Source organism: Zingiber officinale, chromosome 4B (assembly GCF_018446385.1).
Source record: "Zingiber officinale cultivar Zhangliang chromosome 4B, Zo_v1.1, whole genome shotgun sequence".
In the NCBI taxonomy this organism is placed as follows: Eukaryota; Viridiplantae; Streptophyta; class Magnoliopsida; order Zingiberales; family Zingiberaceae; genus Zingiber; species Zingiber officinale.
The window spans coordinates 107,946,545-107,968,907 of NC_055993.1; the positions used below are offsets into that span (position 1 = coordinate 107,946,545).

The following is a 22,363-nucleotide window of genomic DNA, read 5'->3' on the forward strand; positions in this document are numbered from 1 at the left end:
TTTTCATATTTTTTATTTTTTATATATTAAATTTTTTAAATAATTGTAAAATAAATGAAAAAACCAACAACTAAATTAATTATAAATTTTTTTTATATAATAATTTCTTTTAATTATTAATGTTATTTAGTAATTTATAAATTTAAAATTTATAAAAATTTAATGATGTGTAATATAAAATATGAAGGAGAAATGAGAATTATATATAATGAAAAGTGTGCGACCCACGAGGGAGTTGTTGAGAATTTTTTTGATAGTGGAAAAAGGTATGAGGTTTTTAACTTTTGATGTGGCGTAAACGTGACAACGAAGAAGCTCACAATGGGTTCTAACCACTATGGATGCCCTTATCCCGATCGGACGAGCGTGCTACCCGATCAACCGATGTTATAGGAGCGTTTGACCACCTTGACTTTGACCTCCACCATGATCTTAACCTCCACCATGACGACGGGGTGGAGTCTCCTTCCCTTATCACCGCATCAATAATTATATAATAACTACAATTCTATAGCACTATAATTGGATATAGACTATGATCTGGTAGCTACCATATTAATATGAAAAGTTAAAAAAAAAATATACCAAGAGACAAGATTAGACATCCTTAGCCTTTTTGTTCTATTCCAATAAAAGGGACATCTTTTGTTTTACGATTCCAATAAAACAATAAAAACGGACACCTTTTAAATTTTGGCCATATTGGTTCCCTTCGATACTGATTCAGCAATGTTGTTTGTCTGTGCGCTATTTACTTGTTTATCAAGTATCACTTCTTTGACACTATAGGACATAGTCAACTCATGAGAAATTATAGGAAATGAATGAGAGTGAGAGTGAGAGTGAGAGTGAGAGTGAGAGCATCTTAATTATGCTAAAAGAAACCAAATCACTAGTAATTGTTCGCATCAAGTACGAAAAAAAGTATGTCAAATTCTTAGTCGAACACTCATGTTAAATAACATCATTGGGATCTATACCATGGATGAAATATGGGATGGAAAAAATCGAGTCCAGAATAGAGAATGAAATTTAAAACAAACCAAATGATGCCAAACCTCTGGAACTAGATCCTAATGTTGCGGCTATGGATTCTAGCCTTCTCAGCATCGATGATAGACTCTACAAGTTTCACTGCATTGTTGAGCTTCCCTTCAGCATTTGTGACAACATAGTCAAATTCTTTCATATGCCTAACCTCCTCTCTAGCGGTTGCAACTCTAATAAGAAGCATTTCTGGGGTTTCTGTCTTACGAGATACAAGCCTCTTGACTAATGCTTCTTCACTCTCTGCAACCAGGAAGATGAACACTGCTGAATCACCCAGTACTGACCTCAATGTAGCAGCACCTTGTATATCCACCCTCAATACAATGTCAAACCCTTTAGCCAGGTAATCGCGAATCTGAAAATTGACATAGCGAATTAACAGAAGTAAGATTTGCATGAGAATATAATGCAACTTTAATCCAAACCAGGGATTTTTTTTTTCTAAAAAATGGTTATTAAAATGCAGTGTGAAAAATAATGTAGCATACAACACAAGACACAGTGCTGATAGAACTTCAAAACAAGTGCCCACCTGCTTCTTAGGAATTCCTTTGTAATCGCCATAAACAATAGCATGTTCTAAAAGCTCATCCCTTTCAATCATCGAGAGAAACTCCTCTTTGCTGACAAAATAGTAGTCCTTTCCATCAACTTCACCTGGTCGTTGTGGGCGGCTGGTTGCCGTAACAACAAAATGAAGCCCATCCCGAACTTCAAGTAGCCTCTGTGAAATTGATAATATATTGATCTTAAAAATTGCTATATTTCCTATGTAGATTAACTAAACCAAACAACCTAACAAATAAAGTGGATTTCTTGTTCAATTATATATTTAGGATTTCAAACTGCAGCACAAAAATAGAGAGGCCCATAAAAGGCATAAAGAAAAAGATATTCCTAATTATTTCTATATCATAAATCAAATAAATTTAGCAAAAAGTGATCGATACAAACAAAAAAAACCATTCTAAATATATCTTCCAAACTCTTCTTATCATTTTCATAGCTATGAAAAACATGTTAACTAATGATTCAACTACTTTTCAGTTTATATGGTTTGCTAGAAAGATTTCAGGGATAAGCTGTTCACTTCAATCTGTGAAAATGATATATATTTATGCAAATGCATGTCTTGCAACTGACATTGTCACCATTAGTTGTTAAATTCAGTATAAATCCAAGAAAGCAAAGCGGATATTTTTCTAAGTATGCAGTTGTGAAAATGCTTGTCATGTTATGTCTGAGTAGGACAGAAAGTTATAACAAGATATTTTCTGAACTAAAATAATGAAAATGTTAACTCGAAATGTTCCAACAAAGATGGAAAATAGCACTATGCCAAAGCGACACATAATAATTTGCCATAACAAGCAGCTGAAGAGGAGCCTTGGCGCAATGGTAAAGTTGTTGCTATGTGACCAAAAGGTCATAGATTCGAATGCTGGAAACAACCTCTTGCAAACAAGCAGGGTAAGGTTGCGTACAATGGATCCTTCTCCGGGACTCCGCATGGCGGGAGCTTTGTGCACCGGGTTGCCCTTAAGCAGCTGAACAGAAAACTAAACTTAGTGCCATTGGCAACCCTATCGAGATAAATAGAAAATTGGTCTTGATTTTTTAAGTCCAAATTCTTTAAATTGGTGAATCTGCCATCCAACTCTTATCATTTGTCTAAACTCCCCAGATCTCTTAGACTCTTAAACTCATACTTGGCATCAGGCTCATAAATATATAAAAGACGTTGGAGGCACTGTTATGATAACGGCATAAAATTTAAGCTAAAGAATGAATTGCAAAAGCGCTGTTTATAGTTGACAAAGTAAAGAAGATTCTTACTTTGATAACTGCATCTTTACCAACACCACTTGGTCCACTAACAACAAGAATTAAGGGATTTGGCGGCGGAGAAAAAGGATCAGAACTGAAAGGCGAACCTAGCATGGCTTCAAGTCGCTTGAACAAGCCAGCCTACCAATGAGTTAATATCACAGTTTCAGAATGTGAACAAACATGAAAGAAAGAGAAATAAAAGTAAAAATATGAACGGCACATGACCTTAAACAAGCATATGTAGGAATTTCCATAATTCATTGTTGTTTAGTGACATAGTTTGACGCATGTTGATTCTACAACATACACCATCGGATATTAGTAGCAGCCACATTACCCAATTTGTTTACAACTTCTATCCAAATTCACTAGTCAGACCAGAAAACTTTCTAAATTGGAGGAAAACCTGCATGGGATGCATTGGCTTCTAATTGAATGTTTAAGCAAGCCAATTTCCTAATCTAGAGTGATTAACCCAGCCATTGCTACCTAGAATCAGCAAGCTCAAATAGTTCTTTCGAAATTATACAATTATAACTTCCTACCTCTCTTTATCTTTCAACTATGCCAACATTCAACCAGAGATATAAATGAACAAACGAATCAACTGGGATCGCAGATGGAATTGCCATCATGATGACCGCTGAGCCCTCCAACCAATAAACCTATATCCTCAGAACCCATTTCCTGAATCACTATTCAATCAAAGGTTATAAAACTCTTGTCAGTAGACTAACACTACGCATCCAGAACACACTTCTTATCAATACGAGGAAACGCATAACACCAAAAAAAAAAAAAAAAATCATCCAAACGCCAATTGTCAGTACACAGTACAAAACGATGGTCGAAGAAAACTCAGAACCCTAACCTTATCGGCAGTGGAAGGCGGAAGAGGAACAAATGGAGTGCGTTTCGCTTCCTCTGCAGGGGAGGACAAGGACATGAGAAGAGACCTGATGCCCTCCCTACGTCTCGCAAAGAACCCCAACCGGCTCAGGACGGTGTTCCTCGAGATAGCGGGAGGGGAGATAGGCCGAGGAAGACCGGGGAATGGAGCGGCCTGCGATCGAGCAAGGGAGGTGAGGAGCCTCCGAAAGATCATGGAACAAGGACGAGCGGAGCTAGAGAGCGGCGTTCGCGTCGGCGGTGGACCGAAGTGGTGAAGCGGCCCCATTAAGAATCGAGCTTTGTCCATGTCCCATTCGTCGGGAAATAGAGGAGGAAAGAAAAAGAGGATGGAAAAAACATTATTTATTTACTTGGGGGATGGAAAAGAGCAAGAATATAAGGGAACAAAAAAAAAACAGAGAACATAAAAAAATAATAAAAAATTCAAAAGGTTTTTTTTTGAAATCTTTAGAATAACGCTTCTCTCTCATTTATTATCATAATCTATAGTACGTCAATGTATTTTTTTAAAAACTAGTTTTGTTTTATTTCTTTGCGTGTTGTATTAGCGGCTACACTTTTACAGTGACTATAATATATATATTTTTTAATTTTAATCAATATATTCTAGTAGTTATAGTACATAATATGAAATTTTTATTATCAATATTATATTATAATAATATTTTAACTTTAATCAATACTAATAATAATATGATAATTACATAACTATACACTTTAATTGTAGCCAAATTTGATTACCATTGACTAATATTATATTATAATAGTTATCCATAATTAATTTTTTATTTTTAATTAATACTAATCAATATTATATTGTCCCCGGATTATGGTATCGTGATAGGATATCTAAGTTGTCACTAGATATCTATAGTTCGATCTCCAGTTATAACGTATTTATAGAAAATTTTCTTCTAAATAGGGCACACAATTAACGGATGTTGGATTTCTGGGCTGCTCGTCACGTACACTTCCTGATTTATCCTGGTGGCTAGTGGAAAAATTTTATGGTACCAGACCAATCATCTCTTGGACTAATCAATAAAATTAACGGACTAGACAATTAAACTAACTGGATTTATTAATTTTTTTTATAGTACTATAATTGTATAATATTTACATGACTATATATGATTTTCATTGCTATAATTGAATATTAATTATAATCTCGTAGCTCTTATAACAACATATAAATAAAAATAATTTTGTAAAATAATGAAATTGATATATCCATTAAAAGCAAGAGTAAATTTTGCTTTATTCCCGACTTTTAATAAATTTACTTCTAGCCTTTTACCACTTTTTAAAATTAGGTTCTCAAGTTTTATTATTATCATTTTACTTTTTACAATCAATTAATGAAAGATAAATACAAATTGGAGAAATTTTCACTTTGTTCTTGAAATTAACAGATTTTTTTTGTTATTCTAGGGGTTCATGGTTTTTTAAATCATAATTTATCCTGCCAAATTTAAAATGTTATTCCATTTTATCCAACATTTTAACACTATTAAGCATTTAATTTAAACATTAATCAATAACAACATAGCTAATGAGAATCAGACATGAGCTCTCATCCTCCAATCATTCATGGCAGAGGTACATTTCGACAAGTGTTTTGGAAGTTTAGAAAGGAGGTATTTTAACAGTAATTGAACTTAGGGTTGTTTTTTTTCGAAAAAGTTTTCTTTTTTAACGGGGGATTTTTGAAAATTGAAGGACTTCAATGCAGTTTCCCCTTTCTTATATTTTTCCAACCACCGTTGCCACTGTGAGTCAACAAATTGCCGCGGAAAGGCCGCAGCAAGAGGAGTAATCGAGAAGAGCGCGCACCGGCCAAACGAATGCAGAGACCGCCTTCCCTAATTAGAGGCGACAACCGAGAGGCATGAGCTGGGGAAGACTGGTTCTGATCCCCAACACCGTGGAAAAGGAAGAGGAAGCCGATCGGGAGAGCTAGAGAAAGAGGGAACCGAAGATCAATTTCTTGCGAATTCGAGTGTTTCTGACCTAAAATTTGGATCTGGATCGAAAAAATCGTTCCTTGTTGGGATGGAAATGTCCCAACTGAAGCGGCTCTACACGGTTTGGAAAGGAAACAATGTAAGGAATTCTCCCCCCTTTTGGTTATTGTGAAATTGGCGCAGAATTAGGTTTATATCGTTTTGTTCAACAATTTCTGCATCATATTTCATTTATCACCTAATTCTTAACATCGCTTTGGATGATTGGCCATGATTTGAAGTTGCATTCTTTTTGTAGACTAATCTTCATTAATTCTTGAACATATAATTTCATATAAAACACCATTTTCCTCTGCTTCAACAAAACCTTAGCAAATCTTTATAAACGAAGTTATATGCAACAAATCAATCAGATTTGAGTGATGCGGATAATAAATAAGTATATGTGTAGAATTACTCTATGGTAATCATTTATGATCGACTTGCAAAAATTTTGCAACTACCGATCACAATGTCTTCTGTTTCTCAGAGATTCTTCTGTGGTGGGAGGTTGATATTTGGTCCAGATGTTGCTTCACTTTTTCTGACTATGTTTCTAGTCGCTGCTCCATCAATTGCATTTTGCTTGCAAGCAGTTGTTAAAATACATAAACATGAAGAGATTGACAGCAACCACCATAATCAAATACTTGGGTTTCCAGTATTGATCATTGCAATGCTGGTCACAGTAGCAGTAAGTCGTATATTATAAAACAGCACCTATATATTCATATAAACACTTGAATTAAGGCACATCGAAGTTGTCGATTGAGAAACTTATATTTTTGTTATGCAGGATTTGTGTTTTCTTGTAATGACTTCTAGCAGAGATCCAGGAATAATACCAAGGAATCCTAGAGCACCTGATTCTGCAGCGTTTGATTTTACCCCTCGCTCGATGGAATGGGTCAGTCAAGCAACTCCAAACATCAGGTTACCGCGTACGAAAGATGTTAATGTCAACGGTTTCAATGTAAGAGTTAAGTTTTGTGACACATGTTTATTCTATCGCCCGCCCCGTGCTTCTCATTGCTCGGTCTGCAACAATTGCGTTCAAAAGTTTGATCACCATTGTCCATGGGTTGGTCAGTGCATTGGTGTAGTAAGTATCCTACACATTTTCAGGCTTCAAATTAAATATGTCAATTACTGAAAGGAGTGCACCCATCTTTTGTTTTTGAGTTTGAGCAACTCCTCGTAAATATGCAGCGCAACTATCGGTCCTTCTTCTTGTTCATCTCATCGTCAACCTTTCTATGTATATATGTCTTCACTTTCTCATGGTTAAACATACTCGGAGAACGAAAAAATTATGAGAATTCTATCTGGAGGTCTATGAGAGGCGAGATTGTATCGCTTATTCTCATCATTTATACCTTCTTATCAGTTTGGTTCGTAGGTGGTTTGACAGCATTCCATCTCTACTTACTCAGCACCAATCAGGTAGTTCTACAAGCTTCATGACCATAATTGTGTATTGTACATTTTGACTTTGTATGTAAGATTTCATATCTGAGTATTAACTGAACAACTATTTGTTTCCTTTTCTGCAGACAACATACGAGAACTTCCGTTATCGCTATGATAAGAAGGAGAATCCATATAACAAGAGCTTGTTTGGAAATGTTAAAGATGTCTTCTTCTCAAAGATTCCTCCTTCCTTGAATGACTTCCGGGCATGGGTACTCCAGGATGCAATTCGCGATTCTGCTTCTCCAGATGGTTTGCTAGAAATTGTTGGCATAAAGGAGAAAGTTGACTTAGAGATGGGCAATACCAATGAATTTGATGGCATAAAGCCCATTCCGAGCATATTGCAAAACTCGGATTGCACTGCAATTGAGGACAATTATCTGCAGAAAGGAAAACTCAAAGATGATTCGCCATATCGATTAGCTTTTCCTGGTAATCAGGAACCTATAGAAGAAGAACCTGTTTACACCAAGCAAAGCTGCACAAAAGCTGATGGATTGACTATGGATGAAAGGATTGATGAAGAAAGTAGATCACATGAGAGTCCATGTCATCCTGATCATGGCGATGGTCGCTTCCTATGGAAATAAGGTATGAGCTTGAAATGCTATACGCAAGAATCAGAACTAGCAAGGACTAAAACCCATTGCATAATGATCAACTACATAAATCAAAAAAATGCATGGCCTCTAATATGGTCCACAACCCAAATGAAGATCTAGATCAACAATTAGATTTAGAAATTAACAAATATTCTTGTTTAGTTTAACTAGACACAAACCATATCTCATGAATAAAGGATTACTTATTTTCTCCTATAATTTTTTTTGGAGCTTATGTTCTGCTACTTGATTTTGCAGGAATACTTGCTTAGCTTTTTGGAAGTTAAGTGTGACCACCACGTATTGAAGAGAGTCATTGCTCATATTTTTTGCTCAACAAGAAACGTTTGTCATTCAGTATTTTCCATGTTCAGTCTCCTTCTGATTGTATTTTTATACGGCTCAACAAAGGAAGAATGTACTTTGGTGTTCTGAAGCCTGAGAGTAATTTGGTTCTGAAGTAGTGAAGGCTTTTAGTTTTGAGCAAAGTGGAAGAATTTTTTTTATACTGTTATTTTTATCATTTATTTGTACTGTACATAAGCTGAAACTTTGTTTTTGTTGCACCATTGATAAGAATCAAATTGCGTTTTATTCCATTATTTAAAATATTGAAAAAAAATTATTATATCGAAATGAGTAATTTGGATCTGACTTGATGAATGGTCTTTAAATTTCTTTTCAGAAATTTTTAAGGGATGAAGAACATTGGAATCATGAGACTCTCAAGACATAACTAGCTATTAAGTACTTTTGATAAAAAATATTTGATTTGACTTTTTCAAGTCAAAACTACCATCTAAAACTAAATTATGATCTAGAAATTGACTATGAACTTGACAAAGACATTGACTATAAGTCATTTTTGGTCCAAAACTACTTAATAAAGACATTGACGACGAACAACTTTTACTGAAAATAAATTATAGATCCTCCGAGACTCTACCTCCTTTGTGGAATGAAATTTCGATAAGGATATAACTATGGAATAGAGGTAGTACACGATGATATAGGCAAGAATTAAAATTGCAGCTCTCATGTAATGGTCTTCTAGAGATACAGATATATAAGTAAGCGCATGAGTAAATTTATATTAGCATCGTCGATGCAGTGATGGTCGTATACTATAATTTTGGTTAATGATCATGTAGTCTCTCGAGCTACGATGCAGTGCAAGGCTCCCATACAATCTTCTAAGCATTTACAGTTCGATTCTTAACTACAACACACTACAGAACATTTTCCTATCGACAATATTGTTCAGTAGTTACTTGTAAATTTAATGTTTAAAAAAATTGATAGTAAATAAGAAAACATATCCATTGTAACCTATCTCTATACACTCTTTCTGGTGAATCAAACTCCTAACATTGTTATAACTTGTGTAGGTTAATCATGTCCAATGGAAGAAGCAGAGCAACCCTAAGGACTAGTATAATCTCATGGGATTAGCTTAGCGAAAAGATTGCTCAATTGGAAGCTCATTTGGTGCACTTATGTATAAATTTTAACACTTTTAGGAGTTCATGAAAAGTAGAGCTCAAGAAAAGTGTCATAACTTTGATTCATCATCAAAAAAGCTTCCTTAGTAGCAAATATTTTTGACCTACCTTTGAAAGGAACACTAGCTCAATTGATTGATATAAGAAATGATAAGCAAAATGTATTGCATTAGCAACGAGATGGTTGGTTGGGATAAAATTAGTACTAAAAGTTGTAAAAAAAAATAGAAAGTTAAAAAGCATTCAATTAATTATTTACGTTGCAAAGCAAGCAAAACATGTGTACTTCATTATTAAAGTTAGTGTGGTTTAGGTTAGGTAAATTTTTAATCATAATATATACAACTAACGGCATCTCCAACGGTAGAAAGAGTTTTTAGCTTTTTCGTGTAGGCCCCATCAAAAAAGAAGAAACAAACAAGAAATTGAGTTTGAAAAACCGAACCCAACTTCTTCAATTTTAATGACACATATTAAAGAGAAGGAGAAAAAAGTTATGAAAAACCTTCCTCCGATGGAGATGACCTTTTTATCCCACTAAATGGGATTATTTATTTACCTTTTTCTCCTCTTTAAAAGTAAAGATGAAGGAATTATTTGATTGAAGATATTGTATTGAACTTATAGCTCTCTGCTCGACATTATTGATCTTCTCAATTTGCATGATTCATTCGTGGAGTAGTTAAGTGATGTGTGTAAATTATATATATTTTTATATATATTTTGACTCATATTTATTTATATTTTATGAATATAATCTATGTTTATTGTACCATATTTCATTATAATATCGTACTTCTATTATATTATATTCGGAGATATACTTTTTACATGTTTTGATTGACAGGACGCATAATAGAGCAAAAATGAAGCGAAGGCACATATTGAAGCAACAAGTGAAGATGTAACAACCTGTCCGTGCCAATTGGCACGACCATGTGCTATCCCTCGAGGTGAATTTGGGACAGGTCGTGCCTTGTGGCACAACCGTGCCCCCTTCCAGAGCCACACTATGTTCAAGCCGTGCCGAATGACACGGTCGTGCCTCCCCTTCAGAGCTGAATCAAGATCAGGCCATGCCAATTGGCATGACCGTGCCCATCTTCTAGAGGCCAATCATGTGGTGGTCGTGCCAAATGACATGACCGTGCTTCTTTGACTGAGGCTAACACACCACAACCATGCCTCCAGGCACGACCGTGTGGAGGAGAACATGAGACCTTGTGTCGAGCTAAAATAGGGCTGCGTTGGAATCTAGGCAGACTGTAGATGAATTTTGAAACGACCATAACTTTGCGTTCGGTTGGAATTATGAGTTGTTCGAAGCACTAAAATGAAACGTCACTTTTTTTTTGCGGATGTCTCGAATCATAAATGCACTTACAATCATAATATACTCTCGATTTAACTAAGATACTTAGATAGTCCTTAAAACATTTAACTACTAGCCACATTAGGTACTGGTCATATAGTTCCAGAATTTATTCTACAAAAGGAAACATCCAACTGATACGGAAACTAAATTGGAAGATCTTCGGGTTGTACTGCCGTTGTCCCGAGCTGGCCCACTTGTCAATGTCTCCTGCCTCCGTCTTATTACCTGAAATAGTTAAAATCTTTGAGTCGAGAGACTCAGCACATTCAAACCATATTATGTATTAATTAGTTCTTATATTCGTGCATCCTATCGAGAAACCTATACTAACTAATTTATCCTCTAGCTAATTGTTTTGCATAAACATAAGGAGAGCATAATCGTGAACATACTCTTACCAAACATATATGTTATCATACTTTTCGCCCCACATAAATAATTGCATAGATAAAGCATAACATGAGCATAGAAAAATATAATCTTAAACATTACTAATGCAAAGATCTAAAACCTAACAAGAGCATAACATAAGCAAGAACAAAATTAGAAAGCATAGAGCATAAACTTACTTTACAGAAAGAAAAACATATGCATAACTTAATAAGGGACGAACATAACGCAGGTGTGGTAACCATCATTAGAGTCTGTTCATTTGGTCCATGATCATGTAATTAGTTGCGCAACAAGCATATGACTTATGGTAGAACTCACACTAGTCAAAACCAATGTGTTGCACCATCATTCATTTTTGGAAAGACCCTTTCTGGAGCTCATCCCAAGGCACCAATCCCGTATTGTCACCACACATGCACGTATTCCTCTACTTATCCATATAACTATTTCATATCATACATCGCAAGTATACATGCATGGTTCTTAAATTGTCTTCGTAAAGAGAACTACTTATAACTTTACATGATATCAGTTACACATTGGAACCACATTACACATGCATATTATCATCAATTTAATAACATACATGTCCCTAAAATAACGAATTAATCTAACATACTAAGTTATCAAAACATAATTGAGTGCATATATTAAACTCCAAAAGTCCGAAACATATAGAGTTAACATATGACTCATTAAGTTAACATGATGAAGAGAAAGAAGAAACATGGGCATAACTAGATCCAACATCCTAATTCCCTAACATTAACATGATAAGAAGCAAAAATAAACAAAGGTATAACAAAACCAAATTCTAAAAATTTACATATATCTTAAGCACAAGATGGTTAGTTTCATGGCAACTTACCTCCTAAGATCCGAACCTACACATGACACAAAGTAATCATAAACTTGGGTTCAACTTTATGGTATCAAAATTTCTAGGAGCTAGCATGGTATCAACTTCTAAGTAATAAAAGAGCATAAGGTCTTATACAATCCAAACCCTACAAATCTATAAAAGCTAACATGGTATCATCTCCTTAACACATACATACAACCAAAACCGAAACTTATATAAGGTACCTAAACATACATGAACTTGAAGAACTAAAATAAAACAAGATGTGGTAGCGCAATATCATGATGAATAAGACCCCCTAAATAGAATTTAGAACTGCTCCCACAAATATGAAATTTACAAGTTTAATACTTAGAATTAAGCATGGATCTTCTAAGAGATGACAACTAGAAGCATGGCCCAAATTTTAATGCAACATTCATAGTCATAACTCTTAAGACAGAATTTAAACTCACCACAACATAACCAAAAGCAGCAAGGTCATATTAAAATTCTAGATTCATCAGTCAATGGTATAAAAATCATATGAAATTCATCTTTGATCCGAAAAGGATTTCGTAAATTGATAATGAAGCTAATTAAATTTTCTACATTTCAATAAAGACACTGAAGTGAAACTCGTTTACCCATTGAGACTAATTTATACCACAACAGAACCAAAAGCAGCAGGGTCATAACATAGTTCCAGATTCGCCAGTCAGTGGTATAAAAATCATATGAAATTCATCTTTGATCCGAAAAGGGTTCCATAAATTAATAATGAAAGCTAACTAAATTTCTTACATTTCAACAGAAGACACCGAAGTGAAATTCTTTCATCCATTGAGGCTAATTTACACCACAATAGAACCAAAAGTAGTAGGGTCATGACATAATTCTAGATTCGTCAGTCAGTGATATAAAAATCATTTGAAATTCATCTTTGATACGAAAAGGATTCTGTAAATTGGTAATGAAAGCTAACTAAATTTTCTACATTTCAACAGAAGACACCGAAATGAAATTCATTCACTCATTGAGGTTAATTTACATCACAACAGAACCAAACCTAACAAACTATAAAATCCGAAACTTCACAAGGCATAGAAGCTAAATAAAACAATAACATGATTGAGAACATGCCTTTAAATCTTAGCTACCAACCCCTCATTTAGTTGTCTTCTCTTGGAGCTCTAGAACCGGTGGTGTTGGGTGAGATGAGGGTTTAGGGTTGGAGGAAACAAGAAGACAAGGTGGAGTTCTAGGTGAGGGTTTAAATAAAAGAGGAACTTAGGACTTAAGTCTCAATTTCTAATTCCTACCAATTTTATAAATGTTAAGTCCTATATATATTATTTTTATAAAACTTAATACTAAGTCTAAATAGAAACCTATATCAACGGTTATATAATTCCATATATATTTTACTCATATAAATTTTATTCATGATATGTATAATTTATAATACTATAGTTTCTTAATTAGTTTATATGTACTATATATTTTTATACGTTCTATATCTTATATCTTCTTTATTTAATTTTATTTATGCTTTATAATTTATATTATACGTTTTATATTATATAATATATTATTTATATTTTATTTCTGTATTAATTAGATGAATAATCTATAATTTATAGACATATAAATACTAAGTCTTTATATATTTATATCCTAGTACTATATACTTATATCTTATGTTATATAAATTTGTATATACATACAAAATTTATCCCTTTATAAATGCTAAGTCCTATAATTCCTAAATACTAAGTTTTATCCATTTATTATTCACAAATTATAATTTCTTAATTATTATATATACGTTACATTAAATTTATACTCTATAATTTGTATTATATATATATATATAATATATATAATATTTATATTTCATTTCTAAATTGATTAGATGGATACTTTATACACATAAAATATATAAATACTAAGTCTTTATATATTTGTATTTCTCTATTTTCTTAATATAATTAACTATTCCAAATTTCCTAATTGTAGGCTAATTTAATTAATTAAATCTATTTATGTAATAAATTCTTAATTAAATCAAGTGAACAATTACAATTACCCCAATAAATATCCTTAATTAAATAAATTTAAAATCTAATTAAATTGTAATTAATCTAATAAATTCTCTTAATTAAATAAATCCAGATTCTAATTAAATTGTAATTTAATCCGATAAATTCCCTCAATTAACTAAGTGGTTTCGAACACTACACAAAATGTAGTTAATTTCAAGCTCTACAACTTTGCTTCAGAGTCTACCAGAGATTAACAAGGTCTAGTCGTGCCAAAATGCACGGTCATGCCTCCCATTCTCGGCCATGTCACACCTTTTGCCTAGACTGCAGATCAAACTTTGAACCACTATAAGAGGCAGGGCTCAATCCAAATATCAGATTATAGATACTTTCAAGGGCTACAATTTTGGTTCAGGGTAAATTACCAGAAAAGTTTAAGGGGTGAAAAACTCAGTTTATCAAACCCTTGTAATCCTTATTTTCTTGGGCAATTTAGAGAGGGTATAAAAGGGTCAAGAACCCCATTTTTTCACTCATCTTGGGATTGGAGACTTTGTTCCTCTCCTTGGGGAAGGGTTCTCCCCTTAGTGGGAAGCCCTAAAACTCTTCTCCTTCAAGATCTGTCCATCTCCGAAGTAAGGGAGTACTTCTAAGGATGTTACGCTTCAAAGATAAGCATCTCTTCTCTCTATCTCCATGTATTGAATTGTAATTTGTTTCTTTTTTCGTCTTCAGATTGTAATCTCTTGTAATGAAGTAGATTCTTCAGATCTAGAATGTAGAAAATAGTTATGTTGTGATGTTGATGTATGAACTTGTATTTGAACATTTTCCTATGCAATGATGTGTTTACTACTTGTTCTATGTGTTATGCCTTTTATATGTTTGACGATATATTTGACAAAATATGTGAATGGTATAAATATGTAGATGTGAGAGGTTTATCTCTATGTTAAGGTTGCTACTAGACTGGATAATCGGGGGGTCCTTAGTGATAGAGGATACTTATTCAACCGGACATATTATGCCCTTAGTGACAGGGGACATTGATACTTACCCACTTTCTAGAGTCAAAAGATCTTAACATAGGAATTAATTCTTGTTAGGGTATTCTAATTGAAGTGGATACTCCAGTGCTACCGTTAGGAAGTGATTGTGTAATCTAGCAACGTATGACCGGGGAGTCCTAGTGATAAAGATTTTCTCTTAACCGGACTTCCTAGGTTACCTCTCTACTTAATGGTGTTAGAACTTGGATAGACTCTCCAGTGCAACCTACGCAGGGGTTATGCTAGGCTTTAGTTAAAATCCCTACACAAGTGTAAGGATGGAGTTAGATAGATGAACAATGCATAGGGACATTAAATAGCATCGTAACGAAACCAAAATCGTAGCATCTATCATCCATCCCCTTCTAAGATCATCTCTTATTCCTTCTCTCTCATTCTACTTAATCTTTCTCTCACTCTCTCTCTTTTCCAACCAACCTTTCGTTTATCTAGAGAATTCGTTGTGCGAAGTCAACTAGTGCTTAATCAACAGTCCATGTGGGATCGATACTTTTATTTTGATGACGTAACCATGCATTTACGGCTTCGTAATAAGTTTTTGGCGTCATTGTCGGAGGCTGCTCGTATTAACATTAGTTGATTAGTATATGAGTTACTCTAGACATTTTTTTTTTACTTTTACTTTTGCACTTTCTTTCTTGTTTCATTATGCACTTTCTTTCTTGTTTTTTAATTCTGCATTTATTTTTTTTATTCAAAACAAAAATTGGCTGAATGCCTTAATTATTTCAGATCTTCTACATATCCATGCATTTATTTTTTTTATTCAAAACAAAAATTGGCTGAATGCCTTAATTATTTCAGATCTTCTACATATCCATGTGTTATATCATGATTACTCACGATATCTTGTGATTTTATTTCTATTATTTCAGGTGAGACAAAAAAATTCTTTAGCCATGGATAAGTACCTTTCTTGGTAACCTAGAGGCTTAAATGCAAAGTATAATTTTGATGATGAGCAAATATCGAACATCTACAGTGTATGTGGTAGTCAAGCTCATCCGAGTGTCATATTCCACCTTTTCTAAAATGAAGTTGGCCCTTCCACGAAATTAATTAATGATATCTGCATGATTTATGGTAGCTCATCTCATCCAGCTGCTATATGTCACTTCTTCCAAAAGGCTGCTACATTTTTCCTGGAACTTCAGAATCTATTTCAACATGTACATCAAGACATGTGTGATTCAGTTCCTAGTATTTCTAGCTATGACTAGGAAAATCATCAAATTCAGAACTTTTAACCCCAGCTAATTTCATAGCAGAGTGAACAATTAATTCCATAGTAGCATATCCCTGACTCACTACTACAACAAAATCGCTCATATACATCGGTTTTCCACCGGTGTCTATTTGATTTTCGACCGATATCTATGAAGCCGATGTTAAAAGTCTGTCATTTTAGACATCGAGTTAAAACCCGTGTAGTATCACTTAACGACACCGGTCTTCGAATCGGTTATTAACCGGTGTAGTATCACTTAACGACACCGTTTCATCAACGGTGTAAAACCGATGTAATATTGTATGTTAATAACACCAGTTTTGGCAGCGGTAAATAACCGATGTAATATTACTTTATAACACCGGTTTTACATCGGTGGAAAACCGATGTAATATGTATATTTTTTAACAGCACAGATTTGATTTTAAAACCGACAATAACAAAAAAAAAAAAACACAAATTGTACAAATATTCTTCATTCAATAATATCCATAAAATACACAAATATTCACAAATTATATAAATAATCTTCTTACAACAATATCCATAAAATACCCAAACATTCTTTTTACATCAAAAGCTAGCTAATAGATATCAAAATCAAAGTATAACATTCTGTTAACACATCAAGGTACAACTGTCTCAAATGTAATCTAGCATGCATTCAGCCCACTCGAACTGCACTTCATCAATTTCAACTCTGGAGTACTTGAGATTTGTAAACTGTAAAAATACATAAATAATATATTAGTAAATCAAGACCAAAAATCATAGTTGAAAAAGTAGTAAGAGCATCAGGTAACAAGATGACTAATTTGAATGCTTAAAAAGAGACATATTCATCATTTATCTCAACCACATCAATGCTTACTTCAATGCTTGCAATAAGGATCTTCAGTGATTCACAAGGTATCAGAAAGTTGAATTTGCAGTTACAAATGAAGTAAAAGAATCATATTCAGCTGTCAAAAGATAACTAGGTCCATGCTCTTAGAGAGAACCATACAAAACAAAATGAAAGGTTTTGAACATAAAAAAAAAAATGTTAGTCATGCCAAGACTGAGATCACTCATCTATCTATCATTTCAACCTAATAAATTAGTTACTTTGGTTTTACAAAGTCTCCCAATTGTGTAGGAAGATCACAGAAGAATATTCCTGATAAAATTTAACTTTCTTTAGTAGAAACAACCAATAGCGCTATAACAAATCCAGGAACAGCAACCAACCATTAGTCACTAATATATGAAGAGATTGCAAATGGAAGTGAACTTAAAGAAACAAAATGAGCAAATAAAAATCAACTAGACAGCAATGGATCCAACATAAAAAATAGTGCAAAAACTAATAAATAATAATAAGGGTTACAAATCACTCCTACACAATCAACACTACACTTGCTTCCAACTAAGAGAGCCTATAATTAAACAATCAAAAGTGTACCAATAATTCTCCTTTCTGATAAATAGCTGTAATAATAAATCAAAAGCATAGCATGTTGTGCTCATATAGCTAACAATAAAAGTGAAACAAAAAAATATAGCTCTTGGGAATTAACTGACACGTATGGTAAACATGACCACCAAATCAAAGATGAAGTGTGTGAAAAATACCTTTGGTTTCTCTTCCTCCTTTGGTTTCAGTAGCTCTTCCGTTGAAATAGCTTTTCCTGCAGAAAATAATTCAGTCACTCAGCAGTCAGAAACATGCAAATATAAAACTACAAAATCGGTAGAATCTGGGCTTCCAAATGTACATGAAAAAATTTCAAATTCAATGCTGTGTCAGAGAACTCAAACCTTTTGCATCACGATATACTGGTTCTGCACTTTTACCACTCAAACTAGGATCCAAGGATGCAAATCTGGGACAAAAAAACAAAGAATCACCTCCCGGACAACTTTCCTGTCAAGAAAAATACCCAAACACATATCAGAAAAAGTGAAGCTCTGACTCACCTCCCGGACATGATGAAGTCCCTTCTCCAGCAACAGGGAGATGATGATGATGGCCAACTCAAAAATCGAGCAATCGACCTGCCTATCCGTGAGCTATGCCATAGGACTCAAAAATCGGCCCGGCGTCGAAGATAGAACCCTCAAACGCCATGCCTTTCTTAGGGTTAAATCGGCCGCCCATGTTCCTCGAGAGCAACAAGAAATGGAAATTCAAGCTAACATCTTTGCTTTTGGAGTAGTTTTACTGGAAATAATCAGTGGAAGACCTCCATATTGCAAGGAAAGAGGGTGTCTGATAAATTGGGTAAGATGCATATTTGAAAATATTTAATACTCAAGAACAGACATTGAAATCATAAACCCAAATTTGTTCTTATTTCCTACAAACTTCCGATAATCATTTGTTCCATGTAGTTTAGAAGCTTAATTCTCAACAAGCCCTCTAATCAGTTCATACAATAGTCAGGGTAAGTTAAAGGTTGTATTACCTCTATTTAGCTACCTTATCACATCCCAACTGAGGAAACCATAGCCTCACTGCAAATCACAAGTTTCTTTCAACATTATCTTCCCTTTGGAGATTCATTAGTTGGAAAAGACATAACATTGTTTGCCCTTTGGGTTCGCTAGTCTCAAGATATATCCTTCTTGATCCAACAGTTTGTGATTCATATTAGTAGATTCATGCTATATATCCACGGCTCATTGTTCTTCTATGTTATACAGGCCACAAAGTATCTTCAAAACCCAGAAGAGATAAGTAAACTAGTAGACCCTGAACTAAAAAACACAAAGTCAGAAGACCTCGCGGGTTACAGTTAGCCAAGTGCATGAAGATGGGGGTCTAAAAGTGTATATCTGGTTAAGTAGGGTCATACTTGATGGTAGATGTACAAAAAAAAAATTAGTTCTCAAAATTCAGAAAATACACTTAAACAATAAAAAAAAAAAACTTAGTTTAGAGTCACAAAATGAACCTTTTGCTATGAAACAGGAGCCCAACATTTAAACAATCAAAATAAGGATTAGTATTGATTACCCATTTATCTTAATAGGTTAGGTTAAATTCGAGTATCAATCCTTTAATCCTAAGGTTACCATTTAAGATAGCTTATCCAGCCACTCTACTCACTGCATCTCCTAATCTCTAATTCCTTTCTTCTTAGGCAATCATTTAGTCTCCAACTAGTATATGGTTTGTAACAAAAGCATAGCATTCGGTTTGTATAAAAAAAATCATTGTAACAAAAGCATAGCATCCGGTTTGTATCAAAAAATCATAGCAAGCACGAGTTTGTAAATCACGAATAAGTATTGGCAACATAATAGGCAATGAATGAGCTATATTGGAATTCAAGCAGGACAAATTGAACTTGAGATTAAGTATTGCATAAAGAAAGAATTGGATTTATCATATCCTTCCATAGAGATAATTTGTAAATCACCACCAAAATAGCGAGCATAGAGACGACTAATTGGAAGCCCATAACCATAACCAGCCATAATTACTCCATCTGAGCTTCCTTCATCGTTTTCCTCGAGTGGATTTTTAGCAGTGCTATAGAGATATGTGAAAATCTTTGGAAGACCACTTCTTGGTATGCCACCCCCTTCATCTGATATCTGAAATAATTGATAGCATATCAAGATCAGTATTCCAAAGCTAGAAAAACTAGATGATTGATATGTAACAAGAAATTCCTCGAACCATGAGTATTAACAAACAGAGAAATGCCATAAGATATAATTTAATGATATTAAGAAGAAGATAAATTACAAAAATTAGAAAATTTTTGCATTTATCCGAGTGTTATACTTGTATCAACAGCAGATGCTGATATACATGTTGGCAGTAAAAGATTTTCAACAGGCTCTGACGTATTCTTGTATGCATATAGTCAGATATAGACAAAGTGGAAGACTCTTGGATTTCACATAATCATTGTCTGGTTTAAAAATAACCAGTAGCAATGAGCCCCAAATTCATGAAATATTTGAGAATTTCCCTAACTTTCATTTGTAATAGTTTTCTGATAAATCTGATTAACCACTTTAAAGAGTGAGGAGTTAGTCCAATTATGTTCTTCAATGTATAATTGTTCTCTGTCTTGCAAATCTACATCTGGTGGTTCTGCAGTATCAACACTTTTCAAGAAATAAAAAATGCCTGCAAGACATCAGTAACTGTCAAGAATTCCCAAAGAAAATATAATTTAAATTCATATTTTTCATCTTCACTACATCTAGTTTCTATTTTCTAGAGTACCTAGTATTCTGTGTTAAATTCAAATTCTGCAACTTGCCAAGACAGCATGAATTTTTAACTAATCCTTTCTTATTCTTGAAGTATTGCAATCTTGCTTACCAAGCAGAATAACAGTAATTGAAGATTAAGTATTTATTGGTATCGTACCTTTATTGTAACATCTTCAATCCCATCAGCGACAATAATTCTAACAGGAGGGGCATTCTTATCAGAATTCATAAAACATTCTTGAACCGCACGCAGAGAGTTTTTTACCAACTCAAAGACCATAAGGTGCAAATGAGAAGGAACATACCTGGTCCACAGTAGCAAGTTGAAAGAAATAATCAGATAAGTCATATATACAATATCATCAAAAAATTATTTATACAGTAAGGATGTGAACCTCAAACAAAAAGAAAGTTATAATCATATTACTCTGAAACGAGAGGATTGGTTATACTAATTCCTCCTCCTCGCGCTCTCCCCTACCTTGTGTCTCTTGGGGAAGCACGAGTTTGGGATGAGGATCATGGCCTTCGTGACCTTCTGCGGGCTGAGGACGGGGGACTTGCGGCTGATCGCTAGGACTGTGCTGCCGAAAATTTTCTTGGAGAACCTCCATCTGCATGCATGCGAGGTGCTGAAAGGGAGGCGAGCTGTTGTGCTCACCACCTTGCCGAGGCTCATGGTGGAGGGATTCTTGAAGGAGTACTTAGAGGTGGGGGAGGTGGTGGGGGCGGAGCTGCAGGTGGTGAAGGGCTGCTACTTCACGGGGGTCATCTCTTGGCCTGACAAACAGAGAGCTCTCAGGGACATGGTCAAGGCCGGTGTGGCCATTGTGAACCTCTCCAACGTCCACCACCACCAACTCTCGGCCAAGGTTGGACCTGCATTTCTTTCGATTCCACGTTAGTCGATCAAAGATATGAGTTAAAAGTGATTGTTTTATTTTTCAGAAAATTTATGTCGTGAGAGAGGAGGAATCAAGGAGTGAGAGCAGCAAAATGCCGAGAAACAAGTACCCGAAGCCACTTGTGTTCCATGACGGAAGACTGGCTTTTCTCCCGACACCATGCGAGATGATGGCGTTCTTCATGTGGATACCCGTGGCAATCCCTTTGGTCGTGTTCAGGATCGCGATGGGGATCGTTTTCCCTTATAAAATATCCATCTTCATCGCCGCCATCACCGGAATCCGATTCCGGAGGGCCGGAGATGGGAAAGCGAACGGGGAGAAGAAGGGGACGGCGAAGGTGTTGCCGGTGTTGCGGTCGCTGGCGTCGAAGGCGTAGCCGGCGTTGATACCGAAGTAGGCGCCGGTCCAGGTGAAGACCGGGACGGGGGTGAACACCGGCGGCGGGGCGGCGCGGCGCGGCAGGTCGGCGGCCGAGGCGGCGGCGGCTACGGTTCAGCCCGCTGTTCGCGGAGGTGGCGGAGGAGGTGGTGCCGGTGGCTCTGGACGCGTGGGTGGGAATGCTGTACGCTACCAAGGCCTCCTCTTCTCAACCAAATGGAGGAGTTGGAGGAGATGCGGTGTGGTTGGACGAAGAAGCAAGTTCGTCGTGTCTTGATCCTGATCGGGAGAGGATCTAGGAAGGGGGGAAGAGGGAGATGAGGTTGAGAGAGATGGTCGGAGGTTTAGGTTTAGGCTGAGAGAGATGGTCGGATGGTCGGATGGTCGGAGGTTTAGGTTATCGCGAGAGAGATGTCGCGCGGAGGAAGGGCGTGATAAAGATTTAGGTTTGGAGGGAATTCACAGTGTGCAGATTTTGGCTTGTGGGGAAAAATTAAAATATTATTTGGGTTCATTAACATCGGATTTTAAAAACCGA

General features: G+C 35.2%; 4 protein-coding genes across 5 annotated transcripts; 2 read left to right on the forward strand and 2 right to left on the reverse strand.

The window, feature by feature from the left end:
• Positions 1 to 889: 889 nt before the first annotated feature.
• Positions 890 to 4,120, reverse strand: LOC121975975 (guanylate kinase 2, chloroplastic/mitochondrial-like). Its single transcript, XM_042527925.1, has 4 exons — positions 3,752 to 4,120; positions 2,887 to 3,018; positions 1,583 to 1,774; positions 890 to 1,405 (listed from the first exon to the last, which is right to left on the reverse strand). Exons 1-4 carry the CDS (start codon positions 4,076 to 4,078, stop codon positions 1,067 to 1,069), a joined length of 990 nt encoding a protein of 329 aa, XP_042383859.1. The 5' UTR covers positions 4,079 to 4,120; the 3' UTR covers positions 890 to 1,066.
• Positions 4,121 to 5,576: 1,456 nt separating this feature from the next.
• Positions 5,577 to 8,447, forward strand: LOC121975976 (probable protein S-acyltransferase 1). Of its 2 annotated transcripts, XM_042527926.1 has the most exons (6): positions 5,577 to 5,895; positions 6,286 to 6,489; positions 6,592 to 6,897; positions 7,005 to 7,238; positions 7,349 to 7,859; positions 8,129 to 8,447. In XM_042527926.1, exons 1-5 carry the CDS (start codon positions 5,845 to 5,847, stop codon positions 7,856 to 7,858), a joined length of 1,305 nt encoding a protein of 434 aa, XP_042383860.1. In that variant the 5' UTR covers positions 5,577 to 5,844; the 3' UTR covers position 7,859; positions 8,129 to 8,447. The 2 variants fall into 2 exon arrangements, with proteins under 2 accessions (XP_042383860.1, XP_042383861.1); XM_042527927.1 differs by lacking the exon at positions 6,286 to 6,489.
• Positions 8,448 to 19,636: 11,189 nt separating this feature from the next.
• Positions 19,637 to 20,838, reverse strand: LOC121978513 (pyruvate dehydrogenase (acetyl-transferring) kinase, mitochondrial-like). Its single transcript, XM_042530851.1, has 2 exons — positions 20,697 to 20,838; positions 19,637 to 19,906 (listed from the first exon to the last, which is right to left on the reverse strand). The coding sequence occupies exons 1-2, from the start codon at positions 20,817 to 20,819 to the stop codon at positions 19,637 to 19,639; spliced, it is 393 nt and encodes a 130-aa protein (XP_042386785.1). The 5' UTR covers positions 20,820 to 20,838.
• Positions 20,839 to 21,060: 222 nt separating this feature from the next.
• On the forward strand, positions 21,061 to 21,823 carry LOC121978514 (glycerol-3-phosphate acyltransferase 1-like). Its single transcript, XM_042530852.1, has 2 exons — positions 21,061 to 21,411; positions 21,488 to 21,823. The coding sequence occupies exons 1-2, from the start codon at positions 21,061 to 21,063 to the stop codon at positions 21,821 to 21,823; spliced, it is 687 nt and encodes a 228-aa protein (XP_042386786.1).
• The last annotated feature ends 540 nt before the right edge of the window (positions 21,824 to 22,363 follow it).

Bases quoted from the DNA above. Each gene is read 5' to 3' on its own strand.
- LOC121978513 (XM_042530851.1), bottom strand. From the start codon at position 20,819: ATGGTCTTTGAGTTGGTAAAAAACTCTCTGCGTGCGGTTCAAGAATGT. The intron at 19,907-20,696 runs GTACGATACCAA...CAATTATTTCAG, and splicing joins TTGAAGATGTTACAATAAAG to ATATCAGATGAAGGGGGTGG.
- LOC121978514 (XM_042530852.1), top strand. From the start codon at position 21,061: ATGGCCTTCGTGACCTTCTGCGGGCTGAGGACGGGGGACTTGCGGCTG. The intron at 21,412-21,487 runs GTTGGACCTGCA...TTTATTTTTCAG, and splicing joins ACCACCAACTCTCGGCCAAG to AAAATTTATGTCGTGAGAGA.
- LOC121975975 (XM_042527925.1), bottom strand. From the start codon at position 4,078: ATGGACAAAGCTCGATTCTTAATGGGGCCGCTTCACCACTTCGGTCCA. The intron at 3,019-3,751 runs GTTAGGGTTCTG...ACTCATTGGTAG, and splicing joins CGCCTTCCACTGCCGATAAG to GCTGGCTTGTTCAAGCGACT. The intron at 1,775-2,886 runs GTAAGAATCTTC...TCAATTTCACAG, and splicing joins GTAAAGATGCAGTTATCAAA to AGGCTACTTGAAGTTCGGGA.
- LOC121975976 (XM_042527926.1), top strand. From the start codon at position 5,845: ATGGAAATGTCCCAACTGAAGCGGCTCTACACGGTTTGGAAAGGAAAC. The intron at 6,898-7,004 runs GTAAGTATCCTA...GTAAATATGCAG, and splicing joins TTGGTCAGTGCATTGGTGTA to CGCAACTATCGGTCCTTCTT. The intron at 7,239-7,348 runs GTAGTTCTACAA...CCTTTTCTGCAG, and splicing joins ACTTACTCAGCACCAATCAG to ACAACATACGAGAACTTCCG.